This window comes from Pteronotus mesoamericanus, unplaced genomic scaffold (assembly GCF_021234165.1).
Source record: "Pteronotus mesoamericanus isolate MK-2021 breed Mesoamerican mustached bat unplaced genomic scaffold, CSHL_Meso_final contig_64, whole genome shotgun sequence".
NCBI classification, from domain to species: Eukaryota; Metazoa; Chordata; class Mammalia; order Chiroptera; family Mormoopidae; genus Pteronotus; species Pteronotus mesoamericanus.
This window is the reverse complement of record NW_026555224.1, coordinates 5,629,449-5,652,839: the sequence shown is the minus strand read 5'-3', so window position 1 is coordinate 5,652,839 and position 23,391 is coordinate 5,629,449. Positions and strand designations below refer to the sequence as shown.

At 39.8% G+C, this 23,391-nt stretch overlaps 1 protein-coding gene across 1 annotated transcript in view; it reads right to left on the bottom strand.

The window, feature by feature from the left end:
* Positions 1 to 23,391, bottom strand: part of DNAH3 (dynein axonemal heavy chain 3) — a 212,814-nt gene that overhangs the window by 111,133 nt on the left and 78,290 nt on the right. Inside the window, exons 24-28 of the mRNA XM_054580923.1 lie at positions 21,757 to 21,958; positions 19,313 to 19,405; positions 18,104 to 18,214; positions 16,958 to 17,072; positions 7,238 to 7,436 (exon numbers count right to left, since the gene is read on the bottom strand). Coding sequence (XP_054436898.1) covers positions 7,238 to 7,436; positions 16,958 to 17,072; positions 18,104 to 18,214; positions 19,313 to 19,405; positions 21,757 to 21,958 — 720 coding nt within the window. The remainder of the gene's footprint in view (positions 1 to 7,237; positions 7,437 to 16,957; positions 17,073 to 18,103; positions 18,215 to 19,312; positions 19,406 to 21,756; positions 21,959 to 23,391) is intronic.

The following is a 23,391-nucleotide window of genomic DNA, read 5'->3' as shown; positions in this document are numbered from 1 at the left end:
AATGGGGTGGGACTCTGCTCCAGGGATCTCAGATAATTCTCCAGTTCTTTCCCCAACCCCTCCATCTCCAGTCTCTCCTCAAGGGTCTCTATGCAGCTGTGTGTCCCCTGTGGCCAGGGATCCTCTATTTCTTCCAGTCAGTCTGCACTCAGCCCCTAACCCACACATGCACAAGCTGTGTGCGGAGCGTGCAAAAGTCAGGTTAATTGATTCTCTTATGCCTGGGTGAGGTGGTAGCTGCATAGTAGAGGTGAGTTATGACCGGGGCTCTGCTGGCCACCGTCTCTGTTCTCTTTACAAAGTTTTCCTCGCCAATCTTTCCTCAGGCACCAGCCCACCCTCCTGCCACCTCTACCCAGAGATCAAGGAAGGCGGCTGCCATTGCAAATTTTTGCGTTGGCCCTTTAAATGTCTCTTTGCATCTCCAGCCACCTGTCTCTGGCAGAGAGCGCCCCTAAGCTTTTCGGGGTTGCATTTTGTCTGTGTGTTTTCCTGGTTTCAGCTGCTGTAGTCTGGGGTCCCTGTTTATGGTTCAGACCCTGTTCTACTCAGGGGGATCCAACTGGCCGTTTCAATGTCCCTCTGGTGCTAGTGTCTGTGGGCATCCAGCCCACCCTCTGGAGCCTCCACCGCACTTCTCACCCGTTGTGATGTGTGAGAGTTGAAGCCGCTGTCTATCCGCAGCTCCAAGGCTCCTTCCTCTCCCTCTAGCGTTCCATTGTTTTCCAAGTGATTTCTCCACTATTTAGTTGCAATTCCAGTTTGGTCTTGGGAGGAGGTCAGCGTGACTCCCATTCACTCCTCTGCCATCTTAACAACTCCGTAACTTTTCTTCTTTGCTGTATCTTTACATGGCTTTAGAATTAGGGTAATACAGGTCTTTCAAAAAGTTAGGGAGTCTTCCCTCCTTCTGATTTTTTTTTTTGGAATAGTTTGAGAAGAATAAGTGTTAGTTTTTCTTTGAAAGTTTGATAAAATTTTCCTGTGAAACCGCCGGCTCCAGGGCTTTTGAGTATCGGGTTTTTTGATTACTGCTGTAAATACTGGTTGTTATAGGTCTATTCAGGTGTTCTTAATTCAATTAATTCTTCTTAATTCAATTCTGGGAGATTGTATGTTTCTAGAGATTTGTCTGTTTCACCCACATTGTCCAATTTCTTGGCCTACAGTTGTTCATATTAACTTCTTACAATCCTTTGTATTTCTGTGGTATCAGTTGTTACTTCTGCTCTTTCATTTCTGATTTTATTTTATTTGGGTCCTCTTTTTCCTTGATGAGTCTAGTTAACCGTTTACCAACTTTATCTTTTCAGAGAACCAGCTCCTGGATTCTTTGATTCTCTTATTTATTTATTTATTTTTTTAGTCGCTATGTCATTCAATTCTGCTCTGATATTGATTGTTTCCTTCCTTCTACTCACTAGGGGCTTTGTTGTTGTTTTTTTCTTGTTCTTTTAGATGTAGGGTTAGGTTGTTTATTTAAGATTTTTCTGTGCTCTTTAGATAGCCCTGTATTGCTATTAACTTCCCTCTCAGGATTACCTTCACTGTGTTCCATAGGTTTGAGACTGTTGTATGTTCATTTTCTTCTTCCTCCTTTTAAATTTTTTTAATTTTTTAATTTTAAATCATGTTTATTCTATTACAGTTGTATCAGTTTTTACCCTTTTGCCCCCTCTTCCCATCCCACCCCCACACTCCCTCACCCCAAGTCAATTCCGACTCTGTTGTCCATGGGACCTTCATACATGCTCTTTGTTTAGTCCCCTCTCCTTCTTTCCACCATTGTCCTCCTTCCCCATCCCCTCTGGTCACTTTCAGTCTGCTCCATGTTTCCTTCCCTATGGTTTATTTTGTTCGTTAGGTTATATTGTTGAATAGATTCCACTTACAGGTGAGATCATATGGAATTTGTCTTTCACCGACTGGCTTATTTCACTTAGCATAATATTCTCCAGTTTCATCCATGTTGTCACAAAAGGTAGGAGTTTCACCTTTCTTTCTTCTTTTCCCTCCCTCCCTCCCTCCTTCCCTCCCTACCTCCTTCCTTTCTTTTTTAAATGAGGATTGATTCTATTTGTTTACTTTTTTAAATGTCAAGATCCATTATAAAATATTAAACAATTTAAATCCATTATAAAGTCTCAGCAATCATGACAGAAGCACAGAAATAATCAAGTAGATCAATGAAATGAGTATTTTAGACACAAATGTATATATCTGTCTAACAATGGAATATATGATTAAGTGGATATTTCAAATCAATGGGGAAAGTAAGGATTACTCAACAAATAAGGTGCATGGATCACTATTACTTGACATAAAACAAATATGGAGCCCTGTTTTACACATTATACAAAAAATATTCAGGTGAGTGAAAAATCAATATGTAGAATCTAAGGAGTTTTAGGAGAAAATACAAACTAATATTTTTCTTACCCTGAAGCTATAAAGTAAAATATTGACAATATGACTATATTAAACATTTAAGACTACATGGTAATATACATATAAGAAAAGTTAAAGGACAAGTAATAGAATGCGAAAGTATTTGCCACACATCTAAAAAAGGGTTAATAGTTGTGTTTTTTTTTTTTTTTTTGCCAGAGAAAAAAATTCTACAAACCTTTAATCAATAAATGGATAAAAAATACCAAAAAGGCATTTAAAGCTTTTTAAAAATAATAGAAATAGGCAAGAAATATACAAAAGCAGGTTTAGTTTCAACAAAACATAAGGGAACAATTAAAATAACACATCATTTTCACGATCAGATTACTAAGTATTAAAAATATTGGTAATATCATGTATTAGCAACTGTGAAAGGAACTGGGTATTCATAGACTCTTTCTCTTCATCTTCTTAAAGCAGTCCCTTTAACATATTTTGTAGTACTGGTTTGGTGGAGGTGTATTCTTTTAGCCTTATTTTGTCAGGGAAACTCTTTATTTCACCTTCCATTTTAATTGATAGCCTTGCTGGGTAGAGCAATCTTGGCTGCAGGCCTTTGTTTCTTATGACTTGGAATGTGTCTTGCCACCCTCTTCTGGCTTGCAGTGTTTCTGTTAAGAAGTCAGCTGCTAGCTTTATCGGGGCTCCTTTATATGTTACGACCTGTTTCTCCCTTGCTTCCTTTAGGATTCTCTGTTTGTCTTTGATATTTGTCATTTTAATGATGATGTGTCTTGGAGTAGGCCTCATTGGGTTCCTCTTGAATGGGACCCTCTGTGCTTCCTGGACTTCTATGACATTTTCTCCCTTCCAATTAAGGAAGTTTTCCACCGTTACTTTTTCAAACAGGTTCTCTATCCCCTGCTCCTCTTCTTCTCCTTCTGGTATCCCTATTATACGGATATTATTACATTTCAGATTGTCTTGTATTTCCCTCAATGCCTCTTCATTCTTTTTGAGTCTTTTTTCATTTTCTTGCTTTTTCTGGGAGCTTTTTCCTACCTTGTCCTCCAGCTCACTGATTTGATCCTCGGCTTGATCTAGCCTGCTTTTGATTCCTTCTACTGTGTTCTTCAATTCAGAAATTGTATTCTTCATTTCCTCTTGTCTCTTATTGATAGTTTCTATGTCCTTTTTCATGCTGATATAGTTTTCAGTAAGTTCCTTGTAGTTTCCCTGGAGTTTTTTTATAATTCTCTCTGAGCTCACTGCACTCATTGAGCTTCCTTAACACCATTGTTTTTAACTCAATATCTGATAGTTGACTTGCCTCTATTTTATTTAGTTCTCTTTGTGGGGATTTCTCTTTTCCCTTCAACTGGGGGGTGTTTCTTTGTCTTCCCATTATCTGTGAGACTCTTCCATTTTGCTTGTGCTTCTTAAATTGATCTGTCTTGATTTCCTGACTTTGTGCTGTGCACTTCTATGGTAGGAGTCTGCTGTTTTTTTCCTTTCTGGATCTGCCTCTGATGATGTCAGATGCTGTCCCTGTCTGACCTTAGGCAGTCTGTTTGAGACTTCCAGGAATCTACTGCCTGTGGCTGTCTCCTTCAGCTGTTAATCTAGCCACTCTGCACTCACCAGGATGGCTTTGACATCACAGGGCGAGGCAGAGTCCCTCCCGGGGCCAGGTTATTGGGTCCTCTCATGCTATTGCCGCTCAGAGGAGTGGTCTGCCTGAGCCAGATGGCTGTTGCCGTATGGGAGAGGAGTCACCACTGGGATCCCACCAGGCATTCTCTCAGTTCTCTTCCCAAAGCCTCTTTCCCCAATCTCACCTCAGGCACCTCTAGCTCACTTTGCCCCCACCTTTGCCAGAGACCAGGGTAAGAGGATTGAAATAAAAATTTATGCATTGGCCTTTTAAATGGCTCTTTGTGTCTCCAGCCACCTCTCTGTGGCAGAGAGCAACCCTGCCACTTTTCACAGCTAGCTGTTTTCTGTGTACTCTTTGGGCTGCGGTGGTATAGGCTGGAGAGCCCCACTTTTTGTTTAGACCCTACTCTTCTCAGGGGTATCCAGCAGGCCATTTTAATATCCTTCTGGTGCTGACACCCATGGGAGTCCCACCCGCTTTCTCGAGTCTCCCTCGCATTCCTTACCAATTAGGTTGTGTTAAAACTGATTTTTCTGTTTGTCTGAGGTTATAAGTCTCCTCTCTTGCTTTTGTCCAGTTGTTTGTTCCAGGTGATTTCTCCACAATTTAGTTGTAATTCAAGATTGGTCTTTGGAGGAGAACAGTGTGACTTCCATGCACTCCTCCACCATCTAGATTCTCCTGTTTTGATAGCATTTTTGTACACCAACAATGAACCAACAGAAAGAGAAACTAAGAAAAAGAATCCCATTTACCATAGGAACAACAACAAGAAAAGTACCTAGGAATTAACCAAGGAGGTAAAAGACCTGCACTTGGAAAGCTATAGAACACTGAAGAACGAAATTGAGGAAGATACAATAACTCAAAGCATATGCCATGTTCATTGATTGGAAGAATTAAAATTAAAATGCCCATATTCTCAAAACAATCTATATATTCAGTTTAATTCCTATTTAAATACCAATGGCATACTTCACAGATCTAGAAGAAATACCTCAAAAATTTATATGGAACAAAAAAAGAAAAGAAAAGAAAAAGAAAAAAAGAAAGAAAAAAAAGAAACAAACAAAAAGAACAAAACCCCGAAGAGCCTCAGCAATCTTGAGAAAGCACAAAGTTGTAGGGATCACAATACCTGACATCAAACTATACTACAAGGCCTCTATGAGCAAAACAGTCTGGTAGTGGAATAAGAACAGACACATAGATTACTGGAACAGAATAGAGAACCCAGAAATAAACTCATGTTTCTACGTTCAGTTAATATTTGATAAAGGAAGCATGAGCATACAATGGAGTAAAAATAGTCTCTTCAATAAGTGGTGTTGGGAGAACTGTAGTGGTACATGCAAAAAAAAAAAAATGACACTAGATCACTAACTCATACCATATACCAGAATAAATTCAAAATGTATGAAGGACTTAGATATAAGTCCTGATACCATAAAAATCCTAGTGGAAAACATAGGCAGTAAAATTTCATATATCTCATATAGCAATATTTTTACTGATATTATCTCAAGGCAAGCTGAAATAAAGAAAAAATAAACAAATGGGACTACATCAAATTAAAAAACTTCTGGATGGCTAAAGAAAACCTTGGCAACATATAAAGGGAACTGACTGTATGGGAGAACATATTTGTCAGTGATACATTGGACAAGGGTTTAATCTCCATAATATATAAAGAACTCATATTGCTCAATGCCAGGAAGATAAACAATCTAATTAAAAACTAGGCAAATGACCCAAATGCACGCTTCTCCAAGGAGGACATACACAGACCCCATAGACATATAAAAAGATGCTCATCATAATTAGCCATGCAAGAGATGCAAATTAAAAGCACAATGAGATACCACTTCACATGGGTCAGAATGACTATCATAAACAGATCAAGAAACAATTGCTGGCAAAGTTGTGGAGTAAAGGGAACTCTTTGGTGGGAATCCAGACTCATGCAGCCACTGTAGGAAACAGTATGGAATTTCCCCCTAAACTTAAAAATCACTCTACCTTTTGACCCAGTGATTCCACTGCTGGGAATACATCCTTAGAATTCCAAAACACTAACTCAAAAGAACTTATGCACCCCTATGCTCATACTATGGCTATTTACAATAGTCAAGTGTTGAAAATGGTCTAAGTGCCCATAAGTAGATGAGTGGATTAAAAAAAGTGGTATATTTACACAATGGAATACTATGCAGCAGCACAAAAGGAGGAATTCCTATCTTTTGTGACAGTGTGGATGGAACTGGAGACTATCATGCTAAATGAAATAAGCCAGTTGGTGAAAGACAATTGCCACATGATCTCACTTATAAGAAGAATCTAATGAACAAAATCAACTAATCTGCAAAACAGAACCAGAGGCATAGAATCATGGATAGACTAACAGTGTTAAGAAGGGAGAAGGGAGGAAGGAATCTTTGAAATAAGGTAAAGGGATTACTCCAAGAACATATATGAAGACATGGACAGCAATTGACTATGGAAGAGGAGGGAAGGCTGAATGGAGGGGGGCAAAATGGGAAATAATTAGAACTATAAAACATTAAAAAATATATGTTTATTGGGCTAAAAAATAAATGAAGAACATAGAAAACAAGTGATTGAGGACTTTGAAAGGAGAAAGTACTCAAGTATTATTGTTAAAATTTAAAAAATCCCACTGTCAGGTATACACAAAATCAAAGATAATCTAAACATCATAAGACAGGTTCATAACGTCCAGATTTCCAATGTTATGTATGCCAAGGAAAGTCGCAAAGCACTTTCTGTACTGAACTCAGACTGGCATACCTCATCACCAGGCTGGCAGAGCTTGAAGACTCCTGGCTTGGGTCCTTCTCTTGGCCCCTGGCTAACTCTTAGCCCAAGATCTCCAGGTACCATCTTGATTCTGCCATTGAGAAGCTTTCTACATAAGTACTGAGCCATTTTCAAGGCACTAACCTTATGCTTGTTGGCTTGGCCACATTAATTTGCATTAGGACTCCTACTGGGTTCCCATTTATGGCACCAGGTCTAATTTCCATGCCCATTTGTGAGGCCCTGGTGCATAAGGGCAAAATTCAAAACTCTGAGAAACCAGAATGTAGAGGGTAAAGGTAATAAACTTAAGATGCCCCTAACCTTCCCTAGAAGGTTTTCCTTGCAGTTCTCTATTCATCCAGAGCTCACCTGTAGCAACGGTCAGTGAGGGGTGTGATCACCAGTCGGGGGGAGTTCCCCAGATACTCGTAGCCATACTGGGCCTCTGTTGTGATCATCTGCACCTTCACATCCTTTGTCTGCCAGTAGTAGCGCAGCTGCGAGATCCACTGGAAATTGTTTGGATCAGAGACTCTGTCCTCAGATAACTTGGCCACCACATCACGAGCTGTTGGGACAGAAAGAAACACACACATGGAGAGCTTTCAACACCCTCCCATCTCTATCGGACAAGGTTTGAAAATGTCATCCAGGCCACCCCTCATTCTTCAGACAATTGTGGGCTCAACTACCTTTCTTGCCCATCTTCAACCTGCAAACAGCAATGTTTTTTAGATGCTGATCTTTGCTTCTCCCAAGTGGCCAGGTAGAGAATGTGCTGTGCTGTCTGCTCTCAGACTACAGTACAGTAGAGGCAGTAAAGGTGCAGACTCTGAAATCAGATTGCCTGGGTCCAAATTCTCTCTTTTTTAATTTAAAAAAAATTTTTATTGTTCAAATATATTTGTCTCCATTTTCCCACCACCACTTTCCCCTGCCCCATCTACCTCCACCTCCCACTCTCAATCCTTGCCCAATATGTGTTTGTCCATGGGTCCTTTATACATGTTCCTTAAGTTGATGCTTCCTGTTCTTATCCCCCTTACTCCTCCCCTTCCCTCTTGTTATTGTCAATTTGTTTGCTTTTTCCTTTCAATGTTGCCGGTTATATTTTTCTTGTTTTGTTGATTAGGTTCCACTTATAGGTGAAAGCATATGGTATTTGTCTTTCACCCCCTTGCATCTTTCACTTAGCATATACTCTCCAGATCCATCCATGATGTCACGAATGTGTAGTAGCTCTTTTCTTTCTTTTCACTGCACAGTATTCCATTGTGTAAATGTACCATAGTTTTTTGATCCACTCATTTTATTGACGGGCACGTAGGTTGTTTCCAGTACTTGGCTATTGTACATTGTGCTGCTATACACATTGGGATGCATAGGTTCTTTTGAATTGGTGTTTCGGGATTCTTAGGGTATAATCTCAGCAATGGAATTGGTGGGTCAAAAGGTAGTACCATTTTTAGCATTTTGAGGAAATTTCAAACTGTTTTCCAGAGAGCCTACACCAGTCTGCATTCCCATCAACAGTGTACTAGGGTTCCCTTTTCTCCACAACCTCACCAGCACTTGTTGGTTGATTCATTTATGACGGCCATTCTGACCCATGTGAAGTGGTATCTCATTGTGATTTAATTTGCATCTCTCTGATGGCTAGTGATGTTGAGCATCTTTTCATGTCTCTGGGCCCTGTGTATGTTCTCCTTGGAGAAGTGTCTGTTCAGGTCCTTCACCCATTTTTTAATTGCATTGTTTGTCTTCCTGGAGTGTAGTCAGGTGAGTTCTTTATATATTTTGGAGATCAAACCCTTGTCCAAGGTATCATTGGAAAATATATTTTCCCATATGGTTTGTTACCCTTTCATTTTGCTGATGTTTTCTTTAGCTGTGCAGAAGCTTTTTTTCTTTCTTTCTTTCTTTTTTTTTTTTGATGAGGTCCCATTTGTTTATTCTTTCCTTTATGTACCTTACTTTAGGGGACACATATTGGTGAAAATATTGCTGCATGGAATATCTTTGAGTTTCCTGCTTAAGTTCTCCTCTTCTATTATGGTGTAATAACTTATATTTAAGTATTTTATCCATCTTGAGTTTATTTTTGTGTATGGGATAAGTTGGTGGTCAAATTTCAAACTTTTGCAAGTAGCTTTCCAGGTCTCCCAACACCATTTGTTGAAGAGGCTATTTTTACTCCATTTTATTCTTCTGCCCCCTTTGTTGAATAATAATTGATCATGGAGACAATGGGTTTATTTCTGGGCTCTCTGTTCTGTTCCATTGATTGATGTGTCTGTTCTTATGCCAGTACCAGACTGTCTTGATTGCAGTGGCCTTGTAATATAGTTTGATGTCAGGTATTGTCATCTCTCCTACTCTGTTCTTTTCAAAATTGCTGGGCTATTCAGAGTTGTTCATGGTTCCATATAAACTTTTGAAATGTTTGTTCTGTATCCATGAAATACGTCATTGGTATGTTAATAGGGATTGCATTGAATCTATAAATTACTTTGGGTAGTATGGACATTTTGATGATGTTAATTCTTTCAATACATGAGCACAGTATATGCTTCCATTTGTTTGTCTTCCTTAATTTCTTTCTTCACTATTGTATAGTTTCCTGAGCACAGGTCTTTTACCTCCTTGGTTAGGTTTATTCCTAGGTACTTTATTTTTCTTGTGGCTATAGAAAATGGGATTTTCTTCCTGATTTCTGATTCTGAAATTTCATTTTTGGTGTACAAAAATGCCTTTGATTTCTGAATATTGACTTTGTATCCCGCTGTTTTGCCAAATTCACTGATTAGGTTGAGGAATTTTTTGTGGCGTCTACAGGGTTTCTATACACACTTTCATGTCATCTGCAAACAATAACAGGTTTACCTCTTTCTTTCCACTTTGGATGCCTTTTATTTCTTCTTCTTGTGAGATCACTGTGGCTAGGCCTTCCAATACTGTGTTGAATAGAAGTGTTGAAAGTGGACATCCTTGTCTTCTTCCTGATATTAATGGGAAAGCTTTTAGTTTTTGCCCCTTGCATATGATGTTGGCTGTAGATTTTTCATATATGGCCTTTATTATGTTGAGGTATGCCTTCTTTATTCCCACTCTGCTGAGTGTTTTTTTTTTCATAAATGGATGTGGTACCTTATCAAATACTTTTTCTGCATCTATTGATATGATCATGTGATTTTTATCTTTCCTTTTGTTTATGTGATGTATTATATTTATTGATTTGCAAATATTGAACCATCCTTGCATCTCTGGGACGAATCCCACTTGATCATGGTGGATGATCTTTTTAATGTGTTGCCGGATGTGGTTTGCCAATATTTTGTTGAGGACATTAGCATCTATGTTCATCAGCGATATTGGCCTGTAGTTTTCTTCCTTTGTTATGTTTTATCTTGTTTAGGAATTAGGATGATGCTGGCCTCATAAAAAAAGTTTGGGAGTATTTTTCTTGGATTTTTTGGAATAGTCTGAGAAGGTCAGGGGTTAGCTCCTCCTTAAATGTTTTGTAAAATTTTCCTGTGAAACCATGTGATCCAGGACTTCTGTGTGCTGGGAGTTTTTTTTTTATTACCATTTCAATTTCACCAGCTGTTACCACTCTGTTTAGGCTTTCTGATTCTTCTTCATTCAGTGTTGGAAGGTTATATTTTTCTAGATATTTGTCCCTTCATTGAGCTTTTCAAATTTCTTGGCATGTAATTGTTTATAGTAATTCATTTCAATCCTTTATTTCTGTGGTATCAGTTGTAATTTCTCTTCCTTCATTTCTGACATAATTTATTTGGGTCCTCTCCCTTTTTTTCTTGATGAATCTACTTAAAGTTTTGTCAATTTTGTTTATATTTTCAAAGAACAATCTCCTGGATTTATTGATCTTTTGAATTGTAATTTTAGTCTCTATGTCATTCAGTTCTGTTCTGACCTTGATTTTTTCCTTTCTTCTACTTGTTCTGGGCTTTGTTTATTGTTGTTTCTCCAGTTCTTGAAGCTGGAGGGTTAGGTCGTTTATTTGATATGTTCCTATCTTTTAGAGATAGGCCTGTATTTCTATGAACTTCCCTCTCAGGGCTGCCTTCACTGTGTCCCATAGGTTTTGGACCATTTGTTCATTTTCATTTGTTTCCAGAAACTTTGTGATTTCTTCTTTGATCTCATTTTTTGACCCATTCATTGTTTTAACAGCATGCTACTCAGTCTCTATGAGTTTGAATGTTTCTGAGTTTTTTCCTTGAGATTGGTTTCTACTTTCAATCCATTGTGATCCAAGAAAATTCTTGCTATGATTTCAATTTCCTTGAGTCTGTAGAGGCTTGTTTTTTATTTTATCACATAGTCTATTGTTGAAAATATTTCATGAGCATTTGAAAAGATGTATTTTCTTCTTTGGCATGACAAATCCTATATGTTAGTTAAGTACATAGGAGTTAATGCATCATTCAGTTCCATAATATGCTTGTTGATGTTTTATTTGGAAGATCTATCCATTTTTGACAGTGGAGTGTAAAACTCCCCTACTAGCAGTGTATTACTGTCTATATCTTTCTTGAAGTCCTCCAAGATTTTCCTTATATATTTGGGTACTCCTATGTTGGGTGCATACAGGTTTACAATGTTTATGTCTTCTTGATGATTTATGAAGTATCCTTCCAGGTCTCTTTTTATGGCCTCTATTCTGATATCTATTTTTCCTGATATAATTGTTGGCCCCTGGCTTTTTTTTTTCCCTGTCCATTTGCTTGGAATATTTTCTTCTCTCCCTTTACTTTCAGTCTGTGTAGGTCCTTTGTTCTGAGTTGGGTCTTTTGTAGGCAGCATATGTCCAGGCCTTGTTTTCTTATCTCTTCAGCCACCCTATGTCTCTTGATTGGAGCATTTAATCCATTTACATTTAAAGTTATTATTGATAGGTAGTTATTCATTTTTAACCTTTGGATCCGTGTTCCTCTCTTTCTCACTCTTTTCCTTCATCTTCTTAAACCAGTCCCTTTAACATATCTTGCCATGCTGGTCTGGTGGAGGTGTATTCTTTTAGCCTTATTTTGTCTGGGAATCTCCTTATTTCGGCTTCCATTTTAAGTGAGATCTTTGCGAGCAGAGCAGTTGGTTACAGGCCTTTGCTTTTCATGACTTGGAATATTTCCTGCTGTTCCCTTCTGGCTTGTAATGTTTCTGTTGAGAAGTCAGATGCTAGTCCTATCAGGGCTCACTTGTATGTTACTATCTGTTTCTCCCTTGCTGCCTTTAAGATTCTCTGTCTTTGATATTTGCCATTTTAATAATGATGTGTCTTGGAGTGGGCCTCATTGGGTTCCTCTTGAATGGGACCCTCTGTGTTTCCTGGACTGGTGTGGCTTTTTCTCTCCTCAAGTTAGGGAAGTTTTCCATCATTACTTTTTCAAACATGTTCTCTGACCCTTCATTCTATTCTTCTTCCTCTGGTATCCTTATTATACAGATATTATTATGTTTCAGGTTGTCCTACATTTCCCTCAATGCCTCTTCATTCTTTTTGAGTCTTTTTTCATCTTCTTGCTCTTTCTGGGAGCTTTTTTCTATGTTGTCCTCTAGCTCACTGATTCAATCCTCTGCTTCATGTAGCCTGCTTGTGATTCTTTCTACTGTGTTCTTCAATTCAGAAATTATATTTTTCATTTCTTCTTGGCTCTTATTGATATTTCTGTGTCTTTTTTCATGCTGATATAGTTTGCAGTATGTTCCTCATAATTTCCTTGTAGTTTTTGGTATTCTCTCTGAGCTCACTGAGCTGATTGAGCTTCCTTATATCCATTGTTTTGAAGTCAATATGTGATAGTTGACCTTCCTGTATTTCATTTGGTTCTCTTCCTGAGGATTTCTCCTTTTCCTTCAATTTGGTGTTGTTTCTTTGTCTTTCCATTATTTTTGAGACTGTTATTTTTTGTTTTTGCTTCTTAAATTAATCTGTCTTGACTTCCTGACTTTGCGGGGTGAACTACTATGTTATGAGAATGCTGTTTTTTCTTTCTGAATCTGCCTCTGATGTCAGATGTTGACCCTGTCTGACCTTATGCAGTGTGTTAGAGACTTCCAGGAATCTATGGTCTCTGGCTAGGTTATTCAGTTGTTAATCTAGTCACTTTACACTGAGCAGTCAGGCTTAGACACCACAAGCCAGGGTACAGTCCTTCCTGGGGTGGGGGGACACGGCTATTGTGTCCTCTCACTTGCTGCCACTCAGGGGAGAGGTCTGCCTGAGCAAGGTGGCTGCTGCTGCATGGTGGATGAGTCAGCACTGGGATACTGCTGGCTATTCCCTCAGTTCTCTCCCCAAAGCCTTCCTCCCTAGTCTCACCTCAGGTGCCTCTAGCCCACTCTTCCCCCGCCTTTGCTGCAGCTTAGGGTATTTGGCTGCAAATAAAAATTTATGCATTGGCTCTTTATGCTGTTCTTTGTGTCTACACAAAGAACTTCCATCTTTGGCAGAGAGGAAACCTGCTATTTTTCATGGTTGGCTGTTCTCTGTGTACTTTTTGGACTCTGGTGCTGTAGGCTGGAAATCCCTGCTTATGGTTTAGACTCCACTCTTCTCGGCGGATCCAATTGGCTGTTTAAATGTGGGCACCTAGCCCACTTTCTTGAGTCTGTACTGCACTCCTTACCAGTCAGGTTGTGCTGAAGCTGATTCTTCTGTCTTTCCGAGGTTATAAGGCTTTTTTCCTCGCTGCTCTTTAGTTGTTTGTTCCCAGTGATTTCTCCACACTTCAGCTGTTATTCCAGATTGGTTCTGGGAGAAGGTCAGAGTGACTTCCATTCACTCTTCTGCCATCTTACCTCCCTCTGGAAAATGCCGCCTCTATTTCATTTAGTTCCTTTTCTGGAGATTCTTCCTTTCCCTTCGATTAGGGGTGTTCCTGTCTTCCCATTTTTTGTGAGACTCTTTTTTTTTTTGCTTCTGCTGCTAAATTGATGTGTCTTGATTTCCTGACTTTGTGGTATGAGCTTCTATGGTAGGAGACCTGTGAGATTCAGTGATGCAGTTTCTATAATCTTGTGAACTTGGTGCTCTTTGGTGCTTTTTTATGCCATTTATGTTGATTCTCTGGAAGTAATTGGGTTTTGATAGTTGTTTGGTCTTTCTTTGGTGAGTCCTACCTTCCAATTTGTTGACTGAGGGTCTCTCTGCCTACCACATCTTGTCTGTTTTTGTGAAGGTCCTGCCAGAACAAAACCACAAAGCTCTGCCTGGGTCTAAATTCTAACTGGCTATGTGACTTTGGGCAAGTTACTCAACCTCTTCTCTCCTTCAGTTGGGTAATCTGTAAAATGCAGATAACATAGTACTTTCCTGATAGGGTTGTGATATAGATTAAATGAATATATATGTGTATAAACACACATACATATACATATTTATGTACATATATAACATCTATATATATCCACATATACACAGATATAGATAGGAAGATGGGAAGGAAGGAAGGAAGGAAGGAAGGAAGGAAGGGAGGGGGAGAGAGAGATGAAAAGAAAGAAATAAGGAAGAAAGAAAGATGAATGTCAAACCATACTTGACATATAAAATCATTACATTTTGTTATCATTCCTAAACTCTCGTGGAGCTGACTCAGAGGAATTTGCAGTATGTAGTTAGCCCCAAATGCTGTCTTATCCCCAATACGGCCCTGTTGGTCCTGCTCCAGGCCTCTAGGATATCTTAAGAGAATCAGTCAGCTTGGCCTTACATAGTTAGTAGGGAAGGGGACCCATGAATCCATGGTTAGATGCATTCTTTTCATCTGGGGGCCTGAGAAACCAGCTGGGAGATACCTTTTTAAGTTTTCTCCTCTCATAGGATTGTGAGCCTAATTTAATTTTCTCATGGTGATGGGAGTCCAGAAGTTGAAGAGTAGACAATAAGTTTTTGGGAATCATTAATTATTTTATAGGTAATTCACAGGGCGAGAGCTACTGAGATCTCAGAATGAGTACAGCAGCTTGAGATTAGGATCTCAAAGACACAACTTTGCAAACAGATGCCTCTCCATAAGGGGAATCTTTATTACAGTAGAATTCAAACACCTGTAGAAAAGAGTCCTTGAACAAGATTACACCAACAGTTCTCCTTTCCTTCCCAAGGAGATTTATTTATTTATTTATTTATTTATTATTGTTGTTCAATCATAGTTGCCCCCATTTCCTCCCATCACCTTCCCCTTCCCTACCAACCACAACCTCCCACATTCAATCTCACCCCCATTGTCTTTGTCTGTGAGTCTTTCATACATGTTCCTTGACGACACTTCCCCTTCTTTCCCCCATTATCCCCCTCTCCTGTGGTCACTGTCAGTTTGTTCTTTATTTCCATGTCTCTGGTTCTATTTTGCTTGCTTGTTTGTTTTGTTGATTAGGTTCCACTTACAGGTGAGATCGAACCCTATTACACTGTTGGTGGGAATGCAGATTGGTGCAGCCACTGTGGAAAGCAGTATGGAATTTCCTTCCCAAGGAGTTTAATTCCTTTCCAGGTTATTGAGAGAACCCCATAGTGGTAGCATGAGAGACCCAAGAGGAAGGTAAATCTCAGAGGACTGAATTGAGGATACCTGCACTATGCTGTGTGTATGCATGTGCATGTGTGTGTGAATCCAACAACTCTGGGGCACCCTGGGCAGTAACCACACCTGTGCATACCTCTCCTACAAGCTGGATGTGTGGCCAGATGAGGATCGCATTCCTTTTTCCTTCTCCTTGATTTCATGTTGGTCTACACAAATGATATCAGATTGGAATGAACATTTCCCTGATTTCATATTGGTCTACCCAAATGGCTATCAGGCTGATGCCTTAAGGAGATGAAGCTGTCATGAAATGCCAGTAGGAATCTGGGTGTAGGCAAGAGGGATACTGTTTGCAGGCAACCAGCCTGGTCTAGCTCCTGTTTCCTTGGTGATGATGGAGTGAGGATGTAGAGGTCGTTTATTTTACATAAAAAACCCAGTTCTTTCGCTTAGCATAATGCTCTCCAGTTCCATCCATGCTGTCGAGAAGTTTAGTGGTTCTTTTTTTCTTCCTGCTGCGTAGTATTCCATTGTGTATATGTACCATAATTTTTGATCCAATCATCTACTGATGGGCATTTAGGTTGCTTCCAACACTTGGCTATTGTAAATTGTGCTGCTATGAACATTGGGGTGCATAGGTTCTTTTGTATTGGCGTTTTGGTGTTCTTAGGGTATAGTCCCAGCAGGGGAAATAAGCCGGGGGGCGAAAGACAAATACCATATGATCTCACCTATAAGCAGAACCTAACCAACAATACAAAGATGCAAGGAAAATAAGACCAGCAACACTGAAAGGGAAAGAAATCAACAGAGACAAGAGGAAGGAGGGAGGGGGGACAGGGATAGGGAAGGGAAGGGGAAAGTCAAGGAACATATAGCAAGGACTCATGGACAAAACCAAAGGGGAAGAGCTGCGGGAGGGAAGAAGGGAGGGGGCAAGGGAAAGTGGTGGGGGGTAGGCAGAGACAAATGTATTTGAAAAAATAAATTAAAATTAAAAAAAAAACACAGTTCTTTCTCTTATTTTTAAAGGAAAATCTGGAAGGAATCATCTCTCACCCAATTCCTCCCCACATCACTGCACATTTCCAGTCTCCTGGGTTTGGAATCACAGACATAGGTTCAAATGACAAAGTGCTTCTGCTAATTACTAGCTGTGTGCCTCTCAGCAAGTTATATAACTCTCTAAGCCTCGGGTTCTTAACCTGTGAAATGTATGTAAAAATGAGATAATGTACATCAAGCACTAAGCACAAGCTTGACAACTGGTGAGTATTAAAAACATTAGCTCTGGTCCGTGCAAGGAAATGGCTCCCAGTGGCGACTGTCCGGAATGGCAGTGGCTATCACTGTCTTAGTAACAGCCCTGCTCAGAACCGTTGGCTTCTCTCCTTACCTCACACATTAATCTTAGTTGGAGAATCTCTCTAATGGGAGAGGAGACCCTGAGTCCCTCCATCCAGAGGAGAGAGAGGGGCAAGCCTGGCTGCTTTTTCTGCACAGGTGGTGATGTCAGGGGGGCCTCCATACTCACCGTGGACATCAATGACTGTGAGGGCCTCCAGGGTGAGGCGAGCCCCACTGCTCAGCTTCCCTCGCACCAGTTGTACAATCTGTGTAATCTGATCGTTACTCTTTTTCAGAAAATCCTGGCAGGTACATAAGAGGGGGACAGCTGGTTAAGTTGGATTCTCCCCTGGTAATCCCTTCTAGGGGAATGTTACCTTCCACCACCCCATGGCTGAAGGCAGGTTCCTGGATGCCATCCCTCCAGCTCCCTTTCCCTCAGCTCCAGTTGTTAACCTCTACACAACTTTCAAATGTATTGTGCTAACTGAAAGGAGCTAAATTTGAAAGGCTAAATACTGTATGGTTTTATTTTCAATGTTGTGGAAAAGACAAAACTACAGGGGCAGAAAACAGATTGTTAATTGCCAGAGGCTTGGATAGGGGAAGGGGCTGACTATAAAGGGCATGAGGGAATTTGGGCATTACACAAATGTATGTGTTTGTCAAAACTTAGAACTGTACATAAAAAGTGTGAATTTTACTGTATGTAAATTATAAAGAAAATCAGAATTAACAAAAACAACCTTGAAATATTTTTAGATTAAAGGAGATACGGGAGATGTGAAAACTTTTCCTATAAATATGTAATCCTGGTTTGAACCCTGGACCAGAAAAAAAGACATTAATGGGGCAGCTGGCTAAATTCAGATTAGATGATAATATTGTATCTTGCATCAATGTTGGTTTCCTATTTTGAACAACTGTACTGTGGTTATGTAAGATGTTTATATTGGTACAACCTAGATGAAGGGCATTTGGGAAATCTTTGTATTATTTTTGCAAGATTTTCTGACATTATTTTAAAATAAAGAGTTAAAAACAAGAATGAATTTTAAAAAGGAAAAAATATAAATTGGTGGAAATTATGCCAGATTGACCCTTGAAGCAAAGGCTACTAAATTTCAGAATCATATAGCCTAGGATTATAGCCCCAATTCCAAATTCTCTGACCAAAGGTCCCCATGAAAACTTGGCTTCTGTGATGCCATGAGTTGGATGTCTAATTATTATTTTTTTTATTTAGAAAACGTGGCTACTCTAGCTATGGATATATATCATTCAAATCCTGAGCTAGAATCTCTTCTGCAAGTGTCATGACAGGCTCACTTACTTGTAGCGTCTTTTCCACCAGAGCTTGAGACACTTCCTGGGTCCAAAAGATGGAAGAGACACAGATAACCACTTGTCCAGGCCACTGCAAGACCCACTGATTACGAGAGACCTAGTAAAGTGCAGTGGGGCATTTTATAGGGTCCATTCATCTTGCATGTATAACCTGACTTAAAAACATCCCCTACCATCTTACCCCTTTACAACAAACACACAAAAATCCTTCCCCTCTTTCAAATTACAAGGATTGGCACCTCTGGGATTGCTGATTTATGCCTTCCTCCTTGAATTTTATGGAAAAAAAATGACCAAGAATATCATCAACTCTTATTTTTTTGTGTGTGCGTGCTCCTCTCCATGGACTTTACTAGTTAAAATCAAGGTGGTGTTCAGAAAGTATTCACAACTACTCTTTTTAATGGCTACATAATATTGCAGTGCTGCCCCACAGTTTCCTTAGTTATGCCTCCCTATTTTTTTTAACTATAAATCAGGCAAACTATGGCCTGAGGACCAAATCTGTTTTTGTAAATAAAGGTGTATTGCAACACAGCTAGGCCTACTACTTACCTATCATCTACAAAGGCAAAGATAAAATAGTATGTGTGGCCTGCAGAGCTGAAAATATTTACTATGGCCTTTTACAGAAACAGTTTGCTGACCCTGCTATAGATGCAGTTGCATGAAATAACTCCCTACAAGTCTTTCTTTAATTTTTGATTTAGAATATATCATAAGACAAAGGATTAGTCTTTCCTTTACAATCAAAATACCACTGAAAGGAAGAGCAAGGTCAGTGTTGTATTTGAGTGGGAAGGTGTTAACTGAATATTCATTTCTTTGCTAGGAGCTGGCTAAAAAGGTTCTTTTCTCTTAGGACTCTGTCCTACTTGTTTCCACTAAAGCTTTGGGACTGAATGAGTTGTGCAATTCAGGGCATGTGTCACATGAATGAAAAGCCTAGGGGCGAGGGAAATGTTTGATTGGAAGGGTCTCTTGCCATAAATTCATTTCACAGAAAGGACTGACCCGCTGCAAACATTTCACCAAAAACAAATTTACAAGAAAAGGAGTGGCACAGAAGGGTCAGGTGTGCCCAGAAGGACTGACATGAGCTTCGATAGAAGACAGAGGAATAATCCATTTAACCTTCTCCCCCAAAGTTCTTGCTGTACCAATACCCTGGCATGTGAACCCCATTCTTGTTTACCTGGACATATGCTTCAATCCCAAGTCGAATAACTTCCCGCATACTGGCAAGCATCACCCGCTCCACCTGCTGGAGCCACTTTTCCACCATGCCCTGCAATTAAGACAGACAGGCAGCAACCATTAGCCAAGTGCAAAGGAAGAGACCATCAACAGAACCAACGTTCTCTCTGGACAGGGCTGGAGGTAGGCCAAGGGTTTGCAGTCCTGAGGGTTCAGAACCAGCCACTCCAAGATGTGCCTCAGTGGTATGCACATTATTTTGAGCTAGACAATCATGACTCTGAAAGCTCAAGAGAAACTTCTGCCTTATTCCACCCACCCCCCGCCATAGTTAAATTATTTAAAAAGGAAAATTAAGATTAAGATATTCTTAACTATCTAGAATATAAATCAGGAACCTGGTCTATAATAAGCATCACCAGCAATAACTTTTTACCTATCTGTGTGGCAAAGCACACTACAAATTACAGTACATGCGTTCTCCCTGCAGTGACATGCTGAAGCCCCAAGATGTATTATGTCATCCATAGCTCAGAATCTCATCTAGACCTCAGTTTCCCTGTCTCTGAACCTGTCATGTATGTGCAGTCTCTGACTCTCCTATACATGTGCTCCCTTACATATGTATGTAATTAAATTTGGTTATTTCTGTTCTTAACTGATGTTTATTTGATTGCTAGACCAGCCAAAAGAACCTTGAGGGTAGAGGAAAGTTTCTTCCTCCCTGACACACCCCTTCAAGCCAATATTCTTTAACTGTTTGTTTTCGATTTATTTACTGCATTCTAGGAAGTATATGTCTTGTAAAAGTTGCAATAAGGGACTTTTAACATGCATTTCTTTCATATTTTCTGAAACAGACAATTTTTGGGGAGAAAAATGACATATTTATATTTCAGTTAATAAAATAAACTGTTCCTTCCTTCCTTCCTTCCTTCCTTCCTTCCTTCCTTCCTTCCTTCCTTCCTTCCTTCCTCCCTTCCTCCCTCCCTCCCTACCTCTTTCTTTCTTTCTTTCTTTCTTTCTTTCTTTCTTTCTTTCTTTCTTTCTTTCTTTCTTTCTTTCTTTCTTTCTTTCTTTCTTTCTTTCTTTTCTTTCTTTCTCCATCGTTTTTACAGACAGAGGAAGGGAGAAGAAGGGAGAGAGAGAAACATTGATGTGGGAGAGAAGCATAAATCAGTTGCCTCGCACACATCCCTTGATGCACTCACCTGGACTGGGGATCAAACCTGCAACCTAGGTATGTGCCCTGACCAGAAATCAAACCTGCAACCTTTTGGTTATGGGACAATGCTCCAACTAACTGAGCTACACTCGCCAGGGAAAACACTGCTCATTTCTAATGAACAGTTTTAATTATTTCATTATTACAGTGGTTTCCAAGTTTGCTGTGCATTGGAATTGTCTGGAGATCTGTGAAAAAACAAAAACAAAAACAAAAACAAAAACAAAAACAAAAACAAGAGAGGCCTGATTCCCACTCCCAGATATAATTGGTGTGGGAGGTAACCCAGGCATCTGGGTTTCTTTCAAAGCTCTACAGGTGATTCAAATATGCAGCAAATTATTCAGTTTTAGAATTTCTAGCCACTGTAGCTGTTGACTTCAGGCACCCATGAGCTAGCTGATTTATGGTTGGGTGACCTGACTCCAACTTGCATGTTTTGGCAAAAATGGTCAGCAAAGTGAGGGTAAGAGGTTACCTATTTCAATGAAGGTGCGGTCATGTCTAGAAGAAGTAGAAGTAATTTACACCATACTCATTATATAAGACATATGTATAAAAATCAGAGTTAAATGGAATTGAGTCCATGTTTTATTGACCTTTGAAAACACCTGCCCCAGCAAGCTGTCTGACTGAATTACTTTTAACTGCTCATGGAAAGCTGAGCAGCATCAGTTTGGATCTGATTCCTGCTACTACTGCTTCCACATTAAGTTTGGTTGAAACCCTTCCACAAATATGCTGTCACATTAGCTGCAGTATACTCCCCATTTTATTTTTTTTTCAGATTTTATTTATTTTTAGAGAGGGGGGAAGGGAGGGAGAAATAGAAGAAAAGAAACATCGGTGTGAGAGAGAAACATTGATTGGTTGCCTCTTGTATGCACTCCAACCAGGGACCAAACCCACAATGCAGGCATGTGCCCTGACCAGGAATCAAACCAGCAACCTTTTGCTTTGTGGAACAACACCCAACTCACTGAGCCACACAAGGGAGGGCTACTCCCCATTTTAGAGGTGGGCAAACTGGGACTGTGACAGTTGGAGTAACTTCTTGGTAACTTCCCAAAGTTACCCAGTCATTAAGTTGTAGAATCCATGTGTTCCACGTCAAGGCAGACTGAAACTAGAGTCTAAATACTTAACCAATGTGTTCTCTGCTTGTCTATTTTACTCTGTTATGGAGAAAAGAACCAAAAATGGGTGAGGGAAGTTACTTTTGCTTGAGCTGGGTAGATTTTCTGTTTGAATGGAACAGTTTCTTTTTCTGAGCTGATCATGCCCACAATCTCCAAACTGTCTGTAAACTCCAGCTCGGCAATTCCTTCAAAGCACTTTTTTAAATGTGGCTGCACTCGGAGTGGGTCCTTGGTTTCCGACAAGATCTCCAGCAGCTCATCATTTGACAGGAAGAAGAACCTATTTCAAAGCAAAGGAAGATGGCAACTGACATCTCTTCTGAGAACTTCTTTTTCCAACAAGGTTATACTCCTCAGTAGGTAAATGGCACTCAGGTGAAGACCAGCTAAGTTCTAGGGTCTTCCCTAAGGCCCACTCCTTTCACTCTTTTCCGTCTAATGTATGTAGGGTAGAGATAATTTTGACTCTGAGAGCAAGAGAAATATTGGAAGCTGGTATATCTGAGATCCAAAGCTGAGATCCAAAGCTGAGTTTAATATAGTTGGGTGGGGGATGCTACCTTTTGAAAGACAACTGGATAGAGTAGTGTTTTTCAATCTTGGCTGCACTTCAGAATCGCCTACTGAAATTCTAACGCCAAGATTCTACTGCCCAGAGATTCATATATAATTGATCTGGGGATGGACCTGGGTATTTGTATTTTTAAAAATCCCAGGTGGGGGCAAAGGTAGAAGAGGGCAAAGGGGAGATAAATGGTGATGAAAGGACACTTGACTTTGGATAGTGAGCACACACTACAATATACAGATGATGTATTATAGAATTGTACACTTGAAACCTATATAATTTTATTAACCAATGTCACCCCAATAAATTCAATTAAAAAATAAAAATAAAAATCCCAAGCGATTCTAATGTGCATTTAGAGTTGAGAATCACTGGGAAGGAGAAGGAAAGAGAGAAGACTTTTTTTTTTTTCCTTATCTCCAAGTATGACAGAAGGTATGACAGGTATGAAGTAATAAGTACAGGTTAATAATGAACTTTACATGCAAAGGCCTTTACCTTGCTTTAAATTATTCTTAATAAGATAGCTTCATTCTCTTGCTCAGGGCCTCAAGGCAGCAACAACAAACCTTCAGAAAATGTTCAAGAAACAAACTTCTACTGTGACCACTAGGCTGAAAGTTCCCTAATGAAGGGACTATATGATTATAGTCTTCACTATATATGATGCATTACAAAAATGGCCACAATACTTACACTTAATCTCATCAAGAGGCAGAGTCTACTTTCACATTTCTTGAACCTGAGCTGACTCTATGTCCCACATGTGGAAAACATGAGTTTGTGCAAGTTTTAAGCATCAAGAAGCCTTGACGTTTCCATTCTTGCTGGTCTTGGGAATGCTGTGGCCACCACCATGTGAACTTAGGGTAGCCTTCAGCAGGATGGAAGACATGTGGCCCAACTATCCCTGTTGCCCCAGCCAACAGGAAGCCAACCACTATACAAATGATTGGGGCCACTGAGTACCAGCTGACTGTAGTCACGTGAGTGAGCCCTGATGAGAATAGAAAAACCATCCAGCTGAGCCCAGCCCAATTTGCCAACCCACAGAGTTGTGAGCTAAATAAATAGTTGATGTCTTAAGCTTGTAAATTTTGGGGGTGGGTTGTTATGCAGTAAAGCAAGCTAATATAATGTAGCTG